General features: G+C 45.5%; 1 protein-coding gene across 1 annotated transcript in view; it reads right to left on the reverse strand.

Annotated features, from left to right (window-relative positions):
• Positions 1 to 16,341, reverse strand: part of KIF13B (kinesin family member 13B) — a gene marked incomplete in the record, with an annotated part of 350,254 nt that overhangs the window by 62,471 nt on the left and 271,442 nt on the right. The window contains 3 exon segments of the mRNA XM_077489267.1: positions 183 to 236; positions 3,098 to 3,175; positions 16,029 to 16,181. Coding sequence (XP_077345393.1) covers positions 183 to 236; positions 3,098 to 3,175; positions 16,029 to 16,181 — 285 coding nt within the window.

Below are 16,341 nucleotides of genomic sequence, written 5' to 3' on the forward strand. Positions count from 1 at the left end.
GATTTTGAGATGAAGCCTTCTAAAGTAGTATAGTAGTGTATGACCTTAGCACTTCAACTATATACCTTTGGGCATTTGTATACTTTTAAAAGCCTGACGTAACAGAGTCACAGACTTTGCCATTTTTCCTGCTGCCCACCCCTGATACACCTCTGGAAAGATTCATTTCGACAAGCGCTTACCCTGTTATTAGCCAGGCTTTGATGACCTCCTAGGTCCTGTCGGCTGCCTGATAGCTGGAAAGAGAAAAAAAAACACACACTTAGCCAAATTTTAAATATATTCACCTGTTCATTTAAAGGCAAGGCTGGATTTCCATCATCGGAACCCACAGACACACACAAACACCTCTTACAGAGAATATTTTATTTTCTGTGTTGGTCCTCATGGAGCTCAGGCTATTTTGACAAAGTGCAATAATATGAAATATTGTAAAATGGACCGTATGTTTGGTGATGACTGCATTCTCCCGTGAAAAAATAAATAAAAATCTGTGGACAATACAGGGAAAGTCGCCACTTTGTATCTGCTTATAGGCACAAACCTACAATGCCTAATGGTAAATCTGGCCATGTCTAACCACTTGTCTACTGAAGCAATTTTTTTTTTAATTTTTACACACATTAAAATCTACATTTTTTGCTAGCAATTACTTAAATAAACCCCAACATTTTCTGAAAGCAGAGATCCTGGAGAATAAAATGATGGTAGTTGCAAACTGTTGTTGCACAATATTTGCACAAATATTTATTAAATGTATATTTTCAGAAGCGAATAAAGTAAAATACATTTTAGTGCAAACAAAATTGCACCTAATTTTTTGGTAAAATGTAAAAGATGGGGTTTGCATTCAGTAAACATGTCAAGCCTAAAACCGCAAAAGACGATGGTACCTGAAATTGTGCAGAGTTGACACTTTAAAAGCCTTTACAGGTTAGCAGTTTAGATTAAACCATTTTACCAGCTGGACTGCAGACATTGTAGAAGGCCAGAGCCATCAGAAATGGTAAGTATGGACCTGCTGGAAGGGGAGACCTGGATCTTTGTATTGAAGATGGTAGAAAGGCCTTAAAAGCCTTTACAGGTTATCAGTTTAGATTAAACCATTTTACCAGCTGGACTGCAGACATTGTAGGAGGCCAGAGACATCAGAAATGGTAAAGCCCTACTGGAAGGGGGAACACAGATCTTTGTATTGAAGAGGCTAGGAAGGCATAGATGGAATTCTTTTTTTCAAGTCTATGGCACATTAATGAACAAGCACAGGCTTCCCGAAACAGATTTTTTTCCAGCCAGACTGCAGACATTGTAGGAGGCCTGAACTATCAGAAATGGCAAGTATGGACCTGCTGGAAGGGGGGACCCAGGTCTTTGTATTAAGGAGGCTAGGGAGGCATGGAGGGAATTCTTTTTTCAAGTCTTCGAGCCATTCATAACAAGGCACAGGCCGCCTGACACTAGATTTTCACCAGCTGGACTGCAGACATTGCAGAAGGCCAGAGCCCTCAGAAATGGTAAGTATGGACCTGCTGTAAGGGGAGACCTGGAACTTTGTATTGAAGATGGTAGAAAGGCTTTAAAAGCCTTTACAGGTCTTCAGTTTAGATGAAACCATTTAACCGGCTGGACTGCAGACATTGTAGGAGGCCAGAGACATCAGAAATGGTAAGTATGGACCTACTGGAAGGGGAGACCTGGAACTTTGTATTGAAGATGGTAGAAAGGCTTTAAAAGCCTTTAAAGGTTATCAGTTTAGATTAAACCATTTTACCAGCTGGACTGCAGACATTGTAGGAGGCTAGAGCCATCAGAAATGGTAAGCATGGACCTGCTGGAAGGGGAGACCTAGATCTTTGTATTGAAGATGGTCGAAAGGCCTTAAAAGCCTTTAAAGGTTATCAGTTTAGATTAAACCATTTTACCAGCTGGACTGCAGACATTGTAGGAGGCCAGAGACATCAGAAATGGTAAGTATGGACCTACTGGAAGGGGAGACCTGGAACTTTGTATTGAAGATGGTATAAAGGCTTTAAAAGCCTTTACAGGTCTTCAGTTTAGATGAAACCATTTAACCGGCTGGACTGCAGACATTGTAGGAGGCCAGAGCCATCAGAAATGGTAAGCAAGGACCTGCTGGAAAGGGGGGGGGGACACAGATCTTGGTATTAAAGAGGCTAGGAAGGCATTCGATGGAATTCCTTTTTTCAAGTCTATGGCCTGTTAATGAACAAGAACAGACTGCCCAACACTCGATTTTCACCAGCTGCACTGCAGACATTGTAGGAGACCAGAGCCTTCAGAAATGGTAAGTATGGACCCGCTGGAAGGGGAGACCTGGATCTTTGTATTGAAGACGGTAGAAAGGAGTTGAGGGAATTTTGCTTCAAACCTTTTCATGTACTTTAAGAGAAATGCACATATGCTTCAGAATCTGTTTTCTTTTGTCCCCTATACAGAAGCTCAGCCTCCATCTGATAACACCCCCACCCCCGTACGCCCCATACCTTCCCTTTTAGATGACTGCTTAGAGACTGGTTTTGCCAGAGCAAAACCATATGTCATCCTTTAACTTCACAGAAGCAGAGCAGAGAGCAGCTTTCAAGAGAATAACATTCCAAATGAAGTGTCTTTACTACATTTATTTTACTGGGGCTGTAATTTGATGCTTTCCGTGATCTCTCTACTTCATGTAGATTTCATATAATAAGATAATGAATGCATTAAAATTATTATTATTCCATCCATGCCACTGAAAATGTTTTATGTCAGTGATGGATATACTGTGAGGTCAAGGCCTATATGAGACCTGGCTGTACAAAGAGAGAGCGGCACACACAATAATAGGATCAGACGGTTTAGAACAATGTAGTTAGCTTAGCTATCAACATTAGAATTTTTTTATTTTATACAAAAAAAAAAAAAAAAAAGTTTATATTTTTGGATTGAACAGTTTGTGCAGCATTCATCTGCATGATCAAAAGCAGGCCTAGCATGGACAATGCTGTGAAAGGGAAAACACGTTTTTTTATTTTATGTATGTGATCAAAAGATTTCGGCATTTGCAGTAAAAAATAAATAAAAAGTTAAAAGAACTTACTCTGTGAACATTAGGTGAACTTAGACTCCTTCGATGTAGTTTTCCTTTCCCTGATAATTGCTCCTTCACTGCCACCTCCTGGAAGGGTAAAAAGTAAAATTGTGATTAAAAGTTTAAAATATACTCTGCTGTCTTTCAAAAGGCAATTTGAACAAATGGACAATTTTTAACTTAAGCTCGTCATAGTACTAGCCTGAAATGCATCCATCTGCAAGCTTTTATGGGAATTAGCTATGCATTTAGTTCACATTTTGCAAAAAACGGTGCCTGGCTATATCCCAAAGTTTTTATAGCTTGCCAAAAGCCGCTAAATATCTCTTCCCTCTTTTCTTCCACAGCCCTACCCATCTCTCCCATATGTGCCACCCCTCCTCCATTTGTCCTTCTCTCTTCCCGTAACCTCAAAGTCATCCTCTACCTCTTACCTAATTTGCCCCCTTTTCTTGATCTATGTTACATATACCCAGTTTAGATAGGGATCCCGTTCCTCTTCTTTTCCCTCTCTACGCTTATTACCCAGAATGCTTTAGTGACATGGGATCTACTCTTTGGTATTTATGATAGGTCATTATATATTTTTGTATTCTGTTCATCTTTCATTGTCTCCGAACATGATAAAGATTTTTTTTCTTAAAAAGGTAAATATTTTTTTTAAAACTACAGCCACCACTCCTATTCAAGAGGAGCTCCAGCCACGAAAAAATAAAAGTCAACAGTTACAGTGATCCAGCGATGTCGTCACCCGAGCCAATTCTTCAATTGGCTTCAGGTACCGGTGCTCTCTTAAAATAGCCAACTCGTCAGAAACACCAACTACTTAACTTCCAGTTTCTTACAACCATCAGTAATTGGAGATTTTGACGAATTACTGTTTGGACAAAACACCAAAGAGTCTGATGCACGATATTATGAGCAGAGATTGTTACTTTGCGCCGACACTAGCCAACAAAATGACCTCCTCTGAAGTGGCGGCAACTTTGTCCTCGTTAGCCAGCGTGCTGTCAAAATAGCTAAATCTTCCTGTACCAGACTGTATCTGGTTGCCGGGGTTGTGTCCAAACAGCAATTTGGTTTAAAGAAACCAGAAGTGACGTACATAGTTACATAGTAACGTAGTTGGAGTTTCTGACCAGTTGGCTAATTTGACAGAACACCGACATCTCTAGTAAGGGAAACAAAGTGAAGACCTGTGATGTGTCCCAGAAGACTGCAGGGGAAGGAAGAGGGGCCGAATTTCCAGCTCAGATCGCCACAGTGATCTAAGCCGTAACTGGGAGCGGATACCTGCGAAGACCAGGGCACCCACTCCCCCCTCTCTCCCAAAAAGTGCCAAATGTGGCACTGGAAGGGGTTGGGGATTTGCAAACAAGTGGAGCTTTACCTTTTGGGTGGAACTCCACCAAGATCAGCTTTTACTTTTGGATCAGGTAGAGAAGGGTTAGAACCCCGTCACATTTTTATTATTGCCTGTGCCTTCATTGTGGAGGCTCACACTCTGTATTTGTCTTGGTGACCATCGCCAAAAGTGGAAAATCCAAAAATGTGAGGTTTTCACAGAAATACAAGTGAAATCATCAACCGTTGTTCCAGTGACAGCTAAGAGGGGACAACTTCTTATTTTGGAGAGATTTCTTCTTCACTTCCTGTCACATGTACGATAGGAACTCTTAAGACACAAATTGCAAAAAAAATAAAAAACTGACTGGCCAAAGATATCTGTGGAGGTTGTCATTGCTCCAGGTCACAGTATATCTAGTCACATTCCGCTTCACTTATTCTGTAATGTTAAAAATGTTTCGTAGCTTACCCAAGCTTTAGCTCCAATGAGTGTAATTCATAAAGACACCTTAAAATACCTTAACCAAATCACCATGGAATGTGTCAAGGCAGATGTTGATTGTCCAAGAACATCCTGGGAGGTGTGAAACCGCCACGTTCCTGATAGTTAATACACAGCTATACTTTAGACCTTTGTGAAGGCTAAAAACACAGAAGGTTCCAGAAAAATATTGGGGGGCAAATGTATTGGTCCCCTCTGTACCTGAGGTCTGTTTTTGTACTCAAGTTATGGGTGGCAGTAGATGCATGTGGTACATATTCATGAGAATTATCATCTACCCTTTAAAGGCAAAATCGGGGCAAAAATTGTTTTCCTATGCAGTGGGGCTGTGCCTTCACTGCAAGGGTCAACTAGCTTTTTGTCTAAGGGATTAGCGAAAGCTTGTACTTAACCGAATGTCTGCAAATGGCAATCCCCACCATCCAGCGGTGGACTATTCCTGTGGTCCTCATGTCCAGAGCAGTTCTATGGGAGTGATGACATCAGGAACAGTTCACCGAACAAGACCGCTACAACCCTGGGGGGGGGGGGGAGAGGTGAGACAGGGCCACCTACACAGGAAGGTAGGAGAGATTAGAGATGCAAGATAGCTTTGGGGGGGGGGGGGGGGTTGGAATTGGTTTTGCAGAGTGTTCGCACCCCTAAACTCTGCACTCTGTACACCACGCACCTCTGAACTCTGCATTTAGTACGTAGCGTATTTTTGAACCCTGCACTCTGTACGTAGCACACCCCTGAACTCTTCACCCTGTATGTAGTGTAATCCCTAACTCTGCACTCTGTACGTATGTAGCATACCCCAGATACAACTGGACCTTTAAGGGCAACCATACTGCCGATGCGTCCCACAATGAAATAAAATTTGACATTCCTGTTTTACCCAGTAGCACAGTCATGCTGGGAAGGGAAAGGGTCTTCCCTAAATAGTTACTACAAAGTTGGAAGAGCACAGTCTAAAATGTCTTCCTATGACGTAGCGTTAAGTTATTTCCAGTGAAGGGTAGTACCCTTCACTGGAAATACCTGAACTAAAAAAATTTAGAGGAAGGGCTGCATACTTTGGTCTATATATAGGCGTGATGATCAGGAGCTCACAATCTTTTGGCCATACAGTGCATCATGATTAGACGTTGGCTGTCATAGGGTGGAGTGATGGCCATCTTGAATGTTTACTAGTAATCTTTGAGGAAGCAGGACAGAGTTAACCTACAGAAATTATGAAAGTTGTACTAGTCAGCTTTAGTTGCTTTTTTAATGCTACAGCAAGCTCTCAGACATTTTATTAATTTAACGTTTAGGAAATGAAATTCTGCATCAATAAACACCTCAACTAAGTTCCTCTGTATTTGGAGTCCAGTCAGAAGCTCAATGCGAGTCACAGACTGGGTCCCATATCTGTAATTAGTTGAGAAACAGGCCACATGTTAATGGATGCTCAGTTGTCAGGCAGGCCGGAGATGAGACAAGTATCATTGTGATCTCGGCAGGACGCCAGCTCTGACTCAAGCCTGGATGTAAAATGCTGCTTCCTGACGCAGGTTAAAAGGAGGAAATGCCCTTTATGTGGATATAAAAAGTAATGAATACATTTTCACAGCAGGTGAGAGAGAGAGGCAGTGATCCTGGGCTCCTGATGTAAAGCAATATTATAAAGCTGTTGAAATTTCAGCCACGTCATAGAATCCAAAAAAAAAGTGTTAGTGTGTATATAAAGCTTTATAATAACATTCAAACCTGAATATGTACAATACGGGTAAAAGTCAACCCAACTGAAAACTGACATTTTCTTTTTGCATGGTCACTGCCTGTATAAATCTTTTTAAAGACATCAGTGATAAAAAAAATCCCCATTCCATGGATATGAAGTGAGATGATGGAAAAGTGCGGCTGTCAGAGAAAAACATTCCGTGGCCTTGAGGGAGGGGCAATTATATGTCACACCCACCAGCTCTACGCTCGAGCGCCAGGCTTTTTCTCCTGTGTGAGGCCACTTGCATGCAGCCAGCACCTCAGCCACTCCATCGCCAGGCTCTGCCCAAAATGGCCTGCTGTGTGCTTCTTGGCGTTCGAGAAACATGTCACATGTTCGGAGTCAGACTCCATCTGTTCTCTAGCAACGTTTCTATTGTGTACCTGTGTCTCCAGTGGTCCACACCATCCCTAGTGTGCATGCCAGCCTGCTTCCAGCCTTGTGTTCCCAGTGTGTCCCAGCCTGCTTCCAGCCTTGTGTTCCCAGTGTCCCTCAGCCTGCTTCCAGCCTTGGGTTCCCATTGTCCCCCAGCCGGCTTCCAGCCTTGTGTTCCCAGCGTCCCCCAGCGTCCCTCAGCCTGCTTCCAGCCTTGTGTTCCCAGCGTCCCCCAGCCGGCTTCCAGCCTTGTGTTCCCAACGTCCCCCAGCCGGCTTCCAGCCTTGTGTTCCCAGTGTGTCCCAGCCTGCTTCCAGCCTTGGTTTCCCATTGTCCCTCAGCCTGCTTCCAGCCTTGTGTTCCCTGTGTCCCTCAGCCTGCTTCCAGCCTTCTGTTCCCATTGTCCCTCAGCCTGCTTCCAGCCTTCTGTTCCCATTGTCCCTCAGCCTGCTTCCAGCCTTCTGTTCCCAGTGTCCCCCAGCCGGCTTCCAGCCTTCTGTTCCCAGTGTCCCCCAGCCGGCTTCCAGCCTCGTGTTGCCAGTGTCCCCCAGCCTGCTTCCAGCCTCGTGTTGCCAGTGTCCCCCAGCCTGCTTCCAGCCTCGTGTTGCCAGTGTCCCCCAGCCTGCTTCCAGCCTCGTGTTGCCAGTGTCCCCCAGCCTGCTTCCAGCCTCGTGTTGCCAGTGTCCCCCAGCCTGCTTCCAGCCTCGTGTTGCCAGTGTCCCCCAGCCTGCTTCCAGCCTCGTGTTGCCAGTGTCCCCCAGCCTGCTTCCAGCTATGTGTTGCCAGTGTCCCCCAGCCGGCTTCCAGCTATGTGTTGCCAGTGTCCCCCAGCCGGCTTCCAGCTATGTGTTGCCAGTGTCCCCCAGCCTGCTTCCAGCTATGTGTTGCCAGTGTCCCCCAGCCTGCTTCCAGCTATGTGTTGCCAGTGTCCCCCAGCCTGCTTCCAGCTATGTGTTGCCAGTGTCCCTCAGTCTGCTACCAGCCTTCTGTTCCCATTGTCCCTCAGCCTGCTTCCAGCCTTCTGTTCCCATTGTCCCTCAGCCTGCTTCCAGCCTTCTGTTCCCAGTGTCCCCCAGCCGGCTTCCAGCCTTCTGTTCCCAGTGTCCCCCAGCCAGCTTCCAGCCTTGTGTTCCCAGTGTCCCCCAGCCGGCTTCCAGCCTCGTGTTGCCAGTGTCCCCCAGCCTGCTTCCAGCCTCGTGTTGCCAGTGTCCCTCCGCCTGCTTCCAGCCTCGTGTTGCCAGTGTCCCCCAGCCTGCTTCCAGCTATGTGTTGCCAGTGTCCCCCAGCCTGCTTCCAGCTATGTGTTGCCATTGTCCCCCAGCCTGCTTCCAGCTATGTGTTGCCAGTGTCCCCCAGCCTGCTTCCAGCTATGTGTTGCCAGTGTCCCCCAGCCTGCTTCCAGCTATGTGTTGCCAGTGTCCCCCAGCCTGCTTCCAGCTATGTTTTGCCAGTGTCCCCCAGCCTGCTTCCAGCTATGTGTTGCCAGTGTCCCCAAGCCTGCTTCCAGCCTTGCGTTCCCAGTGTGTCGCAGCCTTGCGTTACCAGTGTGTCGCAGCCTAATTCCAGCCTTGTGCTCCCAGTGTGTCGCAGCCTAATTCCAGCCTTGTGCTCCCAGTGTGTCGCAGCCTAATTCCAGCCTTGTGCTCCCAGTGTGTCGCAGCCTAATTCCAGCCTTGTGCTCCCAGTGTGTCGCAGCCTAATTCCAGCCTTGTGCTCCCAGTGTGTTACAGCCTGGTTCCAGCCTGGTTTCCAATGCGTCGCAGCCTCGTGCTCCCAGTGTGTCGCAGCCTCGTGCTCCCAGTGTGTCGCAGCCTCGTGCTCCCAGTGTGTCGCAGCCTCGTGCTCCCAGTGTGTCGCAGCCTCGTGCTCCCAGTGTGTCGCAGCCTCGTGCTCCCAGTGTGTCGCAGCCTCGTGCTCCCAGTGTGTCGCAGCCTCGTGCTCCCAGTGTGAGGCAGCCTTGTGCTCCTAGTGTGTTCCAGCCTGCTTCTAGCCTGGTTTCCAGTGTGTCGCAGCCTCGTGTTCCCAGTGTGAGGAAGCCTCGTGTTCCCAGTGTGTCCCAGCCTCGTGTTCCCAGTGTGTCCCAGCCTCGTGTTCCCAGTGTGTCCCAGCCTCGTGTTCCCAGTGTGTCCCAGCCTCGTGTTCCCAGTGTGTCCCAGCCTCGTGTTCCCAGTGTGTCCCAGCCTCGTGTTCCCAGTGTGTCCCAGCCTGCTTCCAGCCTTGTGTTCCCAGTGTGACACAGCCTATTTCCAGCCTTGTGTTCCCAGTGTCCCCCAGCCTGCTTCCAGCTATGTGTTCCCAGTGTCCCCCAGCCTGCTTCCAGCTATGTGTTCCCAGTGTGTCCCAGCCTGCTTCGAGCCTTGCATTCCCAGTGTGTCTTAACCTACGGGTGTAGTGAAGACTGCAGATATGGTGCAGGAGACTAAGAGACTAGGAATATGTTACATAACCGCCATTACATTATCTTTACAAAATAATGCTTCCATAGTTTTTATGGCCGCACCGTAAGTACCAAAGGGCTGCATAAGGGCACCAGGGAAATTAAAAAAATATCTGCTGCCACTGCTTAATGTGTTAGCCGGTTTTGGACTTTCATATGTTTGTCCTTTATTTAAAGTCCATTAAAAACTACAAGTTCATCTAAGGCATGGGTGTTCAACCTGTGGCCCTCCAGGTGTTGCAAAACTACAAGTCCCATCATGCCTCTGCCTTTGGGAGTCATGTTTGGAACTGTCAGTGGCTTGCAATGCCTCATGGGACTTGTAGTTCTGCAACAGCTGGAGGGCCACAGGTTGAGCACCCAAGATCTAAGGGGTCATGCCCATGGGCCAGCTGAGCCCATTTATCGTTATTCCCAGGGCATTTCCTCCACCCGGGCATCCACTGTACACAAGTACATAGTGGCACAAGTCATTCATGTCATTCACAGGCTGAACACTGCAACTGGGCTGCCCGGGTGAAGGAAATGCGCTGGGAATTATGGTGAATGGGCTCTGCCAGCCCATGTGCAATAGCCCTGAGGGTGAATTTCACTTCAGAACAAACAACGTTGTCACCCTGTTAAAAGTGTAAAAATAATGGCTCTTCTGGCGGAATCAACAGGTATTAAAAATATGTTACAGGGAAGACTACAAAAAGTTCTACTTTAACATTATTAATGTATAATACTACAATGTTTTAAGCTTTATTTTGTTCATATCTCCACGGAAGAACACAGTTTATAAAATGTTAAAGATTAATTACACAACCTACAAAAGTAATTTCACATTGAACAGGAGACAAATACATTATCCAGGTTACTTTGCATGCACCTAGATAACATGTTGGTATGATATTAATACTGTAGAAAGCTGCTGCCATCTGGGACAAAGCTAATTTCACATAATTCATGTAGAAAGTACAAAAATGCACAAAAAGTGATGTCCTAAAAAAAGCTATGGCATGGTGTCACCATGGTTGAAATGGGCAAGACAGATTTTCCACTCTTCTAGCCCAGAGCCAGGAGGAAGGAAATGCCATATGACGATACCCCTCAAATCCTCTAAATGGATATCTGAGGTGGAGACGGTCATCTGATAACTTGGTATGAGGTAGTTATGGTGGCAGAAGATCAGATATACAGCCATTGGACCGTTAGTTCTGAAATACTTGAGGAGTGACTTGTGTCCGTTGAGATCCCAGTTTCAATTAATCCATACATACCAAGATTTGGATGGAATAATACATTAATATCGAAGCACTTCCCAAACAATGGACAGCCAATTTAAAACCTTATTCCTCTTTCTACATGTAGGACACCAAGTTTCATGATCTAAAAGTAAATTTCCACTGTAGGCTTTGATATCATTGGAGACTATCAACACAATTCTGTCGATCAAGACTTCCTTGATAAAGATCCTCAAAATCGAGTCCAGGAGTGCAATCAGCTGCCTTGGAAATGTATTAGAAGCAATACAAATGCTACTAGAAGATTATCAGATTGTACTTCTTTTTATAAAAAGTATGGCAAGCAATGAGGTAGCACCCATAGCAATCATATTTGAAAGAGTGATATATGTTAAACCTATGAGTTCTAGACTATTTAATGGCAAACAGGAGAGACAACCAGAACAAAAAAAAAAGAATGCAAACAGCCTATGGTTCACCACACAAAATTTGCCAATGTTGTTCCAACTCCACACATGGAGAGATTATTGCAGGTAAGCTCTATAGCCTGTCCCTGTGCAGTAATCTTGCTCTTTTTAAGGTCGGTTTAAGGTCTACAGGACGCAAATATAGAGAAGAAAGTCGGCTTTCCTTGAGAGTGTTTGCTCGGTAATCTTTAACTCTGACAGCCCACTAAATCAATGAGCTTGCATATTTTAAATAAAACAGCTTATAATTTTTTTTTTTTCACAGAAAATACTTAAATGTCTTCAGAGATAGCTTTTCTCAACCAGGGTTCCATCAGAGATTGTGTGAGGTTTCTTGAATAATGAGCAATTTCTACCCCTCAGATAATTAACCACTGACCGCAATGATCTTTTTTTTAGCTATCTGTAAGGAACACAATATTCTGACCGCCAATGTAGGACACATTCTCTTTACTGACCACCACGCTAGGGTATCATGAGCTGTAGATATGGTCATTTTTTGGAAGGGTTTCTCAGAGAAGTGAAATTTATTTCAGGGGTTCCTCCATGTTGAGAAAGACTGCTCTAGGATATTTTCACAGCAAAAAGACTGCTGCCATTTGATGCCTGCACACCTACTAAAATAGATCAACATAAGGATCCACTATTTGAGGTCAACAACGCAGAATTATTATGTCTGTTCAAATAAACTTCACAATTCCACCAAGGTTTCATAGCAAAAGATCAAGTCTAGCCAAGCTGTCCCATACAGTTCAACAGAGATCTTTCTTTTTAGATTTTCTCCAAGTTGTCCAGTTTTTGTTCACAATAAAAAGTCCTGAGCATTTGACAATTGAGGTTACAATAACGCTGCGCCCAATTGCTCAATCATTGGCCATGAAACGGATCAAATCGCCTGGACCAATAAGCTTTGTATTCATCAAGCTGTCTAGTACAATCGAACAGACAAGGTTCTTTCTATAAAAGTCTAGTTTTTCTCCAAGTCATCCAGTGTTTGGTCAAAATAAAAGAAGTTCTTCATGTTCAGCTGTTGGGGTTAAAATTATATTGCACTGAATTGCTCAATCATTGGGCAAGAAAAAGTAAGCTTTGTATTAATTATATTGTCCAATACAACCAAACAAAGGTGGTTCTTTCTAGAAGAGTCCAGTTTTTTCTCCAAGTCATCCAGTGTTTTGTCACAATAAAAGAAGTTCTTTGTGTTTGGCTGTTGAGGTCAATTTGATGCTGCACCCAATTGCTCAATCATTAGCCAAGAAACAAGTCAACTCGTTTGGACCAATAAGCTTTGTATTTATCAAATTGTCCCGTACAATCCAACGGAGATGGTTCTTTCTAGAAGAGTCTAGTTTTTCTCCAAGTCATTCAGGGTTTGTTCACAATAAAATAAGTTCTTCATATTTGGCTGTTGAGGTTAAAATGATGTTGCACTGAATTGCTCAATCACTGGCCAGAAACAGGTCAACTCGCCTGGACCAATAAGCTTTGTATTCATCATTGTCTCGTAGGGGGCTACTGCTGCGCGGTGCCGGTCTGAAATTCTCTTGTGGGATCTTTATATCATCCCAGCTTCGCTGAAACAATATAGGTGGCGCTGACGCTCTTCTACTCTGTTCCCATCTGACGGAGGTAAAGTCAGATTGCTGTTTTGTGTTACGTCTGGGCTGTGTCTTCTTGCTCATGGCCCCAGACTCGCCGTCATCCAAGCGGCATGGATAGCGATATCCTCTGCCTATAGGGCAGAACGCCTGCAGGAGAGGTGGAGTGAAAAGTGTTAAAGGGATTCTCCAGATTGGTGTTAAAGCTTTTTCCACATATTCACAGAGAGATGCAGGCAACTTACAGCCTTCAGCTCATTAACTTCTAAGGGAAAGTGAAAGGCTGTTTGAAACGCTGAACCTTTATCTGTGACCATGCTGAGATGACCTACTTGTAAAGAGGAGCTAATGCTACAGATTATCACAGAGCTAAATACGTGTCTAGGTCAGCAACTTCACCAATATCCAGTCTGTCTCAGCTTTGGTTGATTTCAGATAAGGCCTCTGATTTCACAAAGCCCTCATGAAGTTAATGAGTTGTTAGTCACTTAACTGTGACTTCGGTAGGCGGAAAGAGTTTAACTCTAGTTACTGGAGAACCACTATAACATCTTCTGGCACCCTACTCTATGGCAGACAAAATACAGATCTGGTCAGAGTCATCCTACAATAACGTAGGAATAAGCCTAATCCATGGCTCCAATAAATTAAAAAGTCCAGCATACAAGAAACAAATATTCTGGGCTCCACTATAGACTGATCTGTGGCAGAATCTCTATAACACATTCCTGGGGTTTTATGCAGACGAGTACCAACACAAATCCTTAATATTGGCATAACAGAAAAAGGTTTGACTGAAGAACTTTCTGGATCATGTCCAACACTGAGTCTCTGCAGAAACTTTTTCTTTTTGGTCTTCAACTTTATACATGTGAATAAAATATGCATATCGGAGAAGATGAACAGCAGTGAGCATCGGAAAGATACAGTTTCAATAGTTTGAATTAATGTACCAAGTTTTGTGTGCAAATGGCTGTAGAATTAAAATGGAATTCAAATTTATGGAATTTGCTTTGGAAGACATCAAATTCAAAACTAGTCTATGTTGTTCTTAAGGCTGAACTCGAAAAAGCGAAATACACAGATGAAATGCATATATGGGGGTTGATTTATCTACCATAAGGATATGTATTTTCTGTTTACCTAGTTAGGATATTTATACAGCTCTGTCATGTAGCACAGCCCTGTCTGGCAAGTCACTGCTAGGTGAGCTGTGCTGCTGGGGAGGAAGGACAGCGGAATGAGAGGGGGAAGAAGGGGGAGCTGAGCTGCCGAGCCACCGACGAGAGGGCGAGCGGAGCTGCCGAGCCACCGACGAGAGGGCGAGCGGAGCTGCCGAGCCACCGACGAGAGGGCTGAGCTGCTAAGTCACTGATGAGAGGGGAAGATGTGGAGTCACTGCTGGGAGAGGGAAGAAGGGGAGCTAAGCTGAGTCACTGACCAAGTGGGGGAAGAACGGGGAGCTAAGCTGAGTCACTGACCAAGTGGGGGAAGAACGGGGAGCTGAGCTGAGTCACTGACCAAGTGGGGGAAGAACGGGGAGCTGAGCTGGTAAAAGGGAAAGCAGGGGGAGCTGAACTATTGAGTCACTGATTAGAGGGGGAGCAGAGAGAGCTTTGCTGCCGAGTCATTGATGAGGGAGGGAAGAAGGGGGAGCAGAGCTGCTGTGTCAATGATTGGGGGGGTAGGAGGGTCTGAGCTACTGAGTCACTGACAAGAGGGGGGGGTAGAGGGGACTGCGCTACTGAGTCAGGGGAAAGCAGGGAGAGCTGAGCTTCTAAGTCACTGATGAGGGGGGGAGCTGAGGTGTTGAGTAACTTGCTGGGGAGGGGGAAGCAGGGCGAACTGAGCTGCTGAGTAACTGGCTGGGAGGGGAAAGCGGGGCGAGCTGAGCTGCTAAGAAACTTGCTGGGAGAGGGAAGGAGAATGCGATGAGCTGCTGAGTAACTTGCTGAGAGGGGGAAGAAGGGCGAGCCGAGATGAGCTCCTGAGTCATTTGCTGGGAGGGGGAAGCAGGGTGAGCTGAGATGAGCTGCAGAGTATATAGCTGGGAGGGGGAAGCAGGGCGAGCTGAGCTTCTGAGTAACTTGCTGGGAGGGGGAAGCAGGGCGAGCTGAGCTTCTGAGTAACTTGCTGGGAGGGGGAAGCAGGGCGAGCTGAGCTTCTGAGTAACTTGCTGGGAGGGGGAAGCAGGGCGAGCTGAGCTTCTGAGTAACTTGCTGGGAGGGGGAAGCAGGGCGAGCTGAGCTTCTGAGTAACTTGCTGGGAGGTGGAAGCAGAATGAGATGAGCTGCTGAGTAACATGCTGAGAGCGGGAAGCAGGGCGAGCCGAGATGAGCTCCTGAGTCATTTGCTGGGAGGGGGAAGCAGGGAGAGCTGAGGTGAGCTGCTGAGTAACTTGCTAGGGAGGGAGAAGCAGAACGAGTGACCACTGGGAAAAGGAGCAGGGTGAACCAAGCTGCTGAGACACCAAATCTTTCTGCTGTAAAGGTTGAGGAAGAATTACCCCACAATGCATTGAGGATTGTTTTAGGCTGGGTTCAAATTTAATATGGATGTGGCTCACAGCAGGGGACCGGTGCGTCCCCGTTCTCCATCTCAGGGATGAATCGGGGACAAATCGGGCCCAAATTTTTGGCTGAATTCAGACATGAAACAAAGCCAAAGACGGACAGGACCTCTGTGCAATGCGCTCTGCAGCAGCCCCAGAGATGTTTGAACCGGCTTCAGTGAGAGAGAAGGTCACAATCTCCTGCCATGCAAATTGGATGTGGGGAAACCCTCATCCAATCCGCATAAGTGTGAACCCAGCCTTAAAGCCTATTTAGCACTTAGATTGTCCACACTACAGTTCTTCTATAAGTTACATACTGACAGCTGATAAAAGGCAGAAATGCATACAGTAGGGAAGGAAGCAACTTTAAGTTTAACTCTTTATCTTGTCTAGGTAGGGATAAGGAATATAAAAAAATTAAAGGCTCACCAGTTGTGACATCACAGGAAGCAGACACCATAATGTCAGGGAGCACTGGATAGGCATGAATTGGGGCAACTAGCAAAAGCTTACAAAGGCAGCATGTATAACTAGCATACAGCCAGAACTTTTATACACTGGGACCCTCTGTCCGCAATGTATATTGTATTGCAGCTGTGCAGAGCTTTTTATATTATTTTTTCATTATAACCTTACAAAATACTAAAATTGACAAATATGCAATGCATAAAGGAGAATGCGTACCTGACGCAGCCGGTCCAGGGTAAGGATGTTTTCTACAGCCAGGACACTCCTCAGATACTTTTCAATGTAAGCTTCAGAATCCGCTGAGCCGGCATCCTCTGCATTCGCTGCCAGGCGTGCCAGGGCCTCTCGGTCTTCAGAGCTTTGAGAGTCCTGAGGATAAGGAATAAAGTTATATCATTGTCTGAATTGGAGGAAATACTCTTATTACCTCTATTTTTTATCTTAGGGCTCCAATGAGGTAGGCCACACGTCATACACAAAAGTACCATTTGTACAATGAGGTGTATGTTCCCGAAAAATGCAAAACAGC

The sequence above is a fragment of the Lithobates pipiens genome, unplaced genomic scaffold (assembly GCF_037356315.1).
Source record: "Lithobates pipiens isolate NorthernLeopardFrog02 unplaced genomic scaffold, aLitPip1_a1.2 Scaffold_18, whole genome shotgun sequence".
Taxonomy (NCBI): Eukaryota; Metazoa; Chordata; class Amphibia; order Anura; family Ranidae; genus Lithobates; species Lithobates pipiens.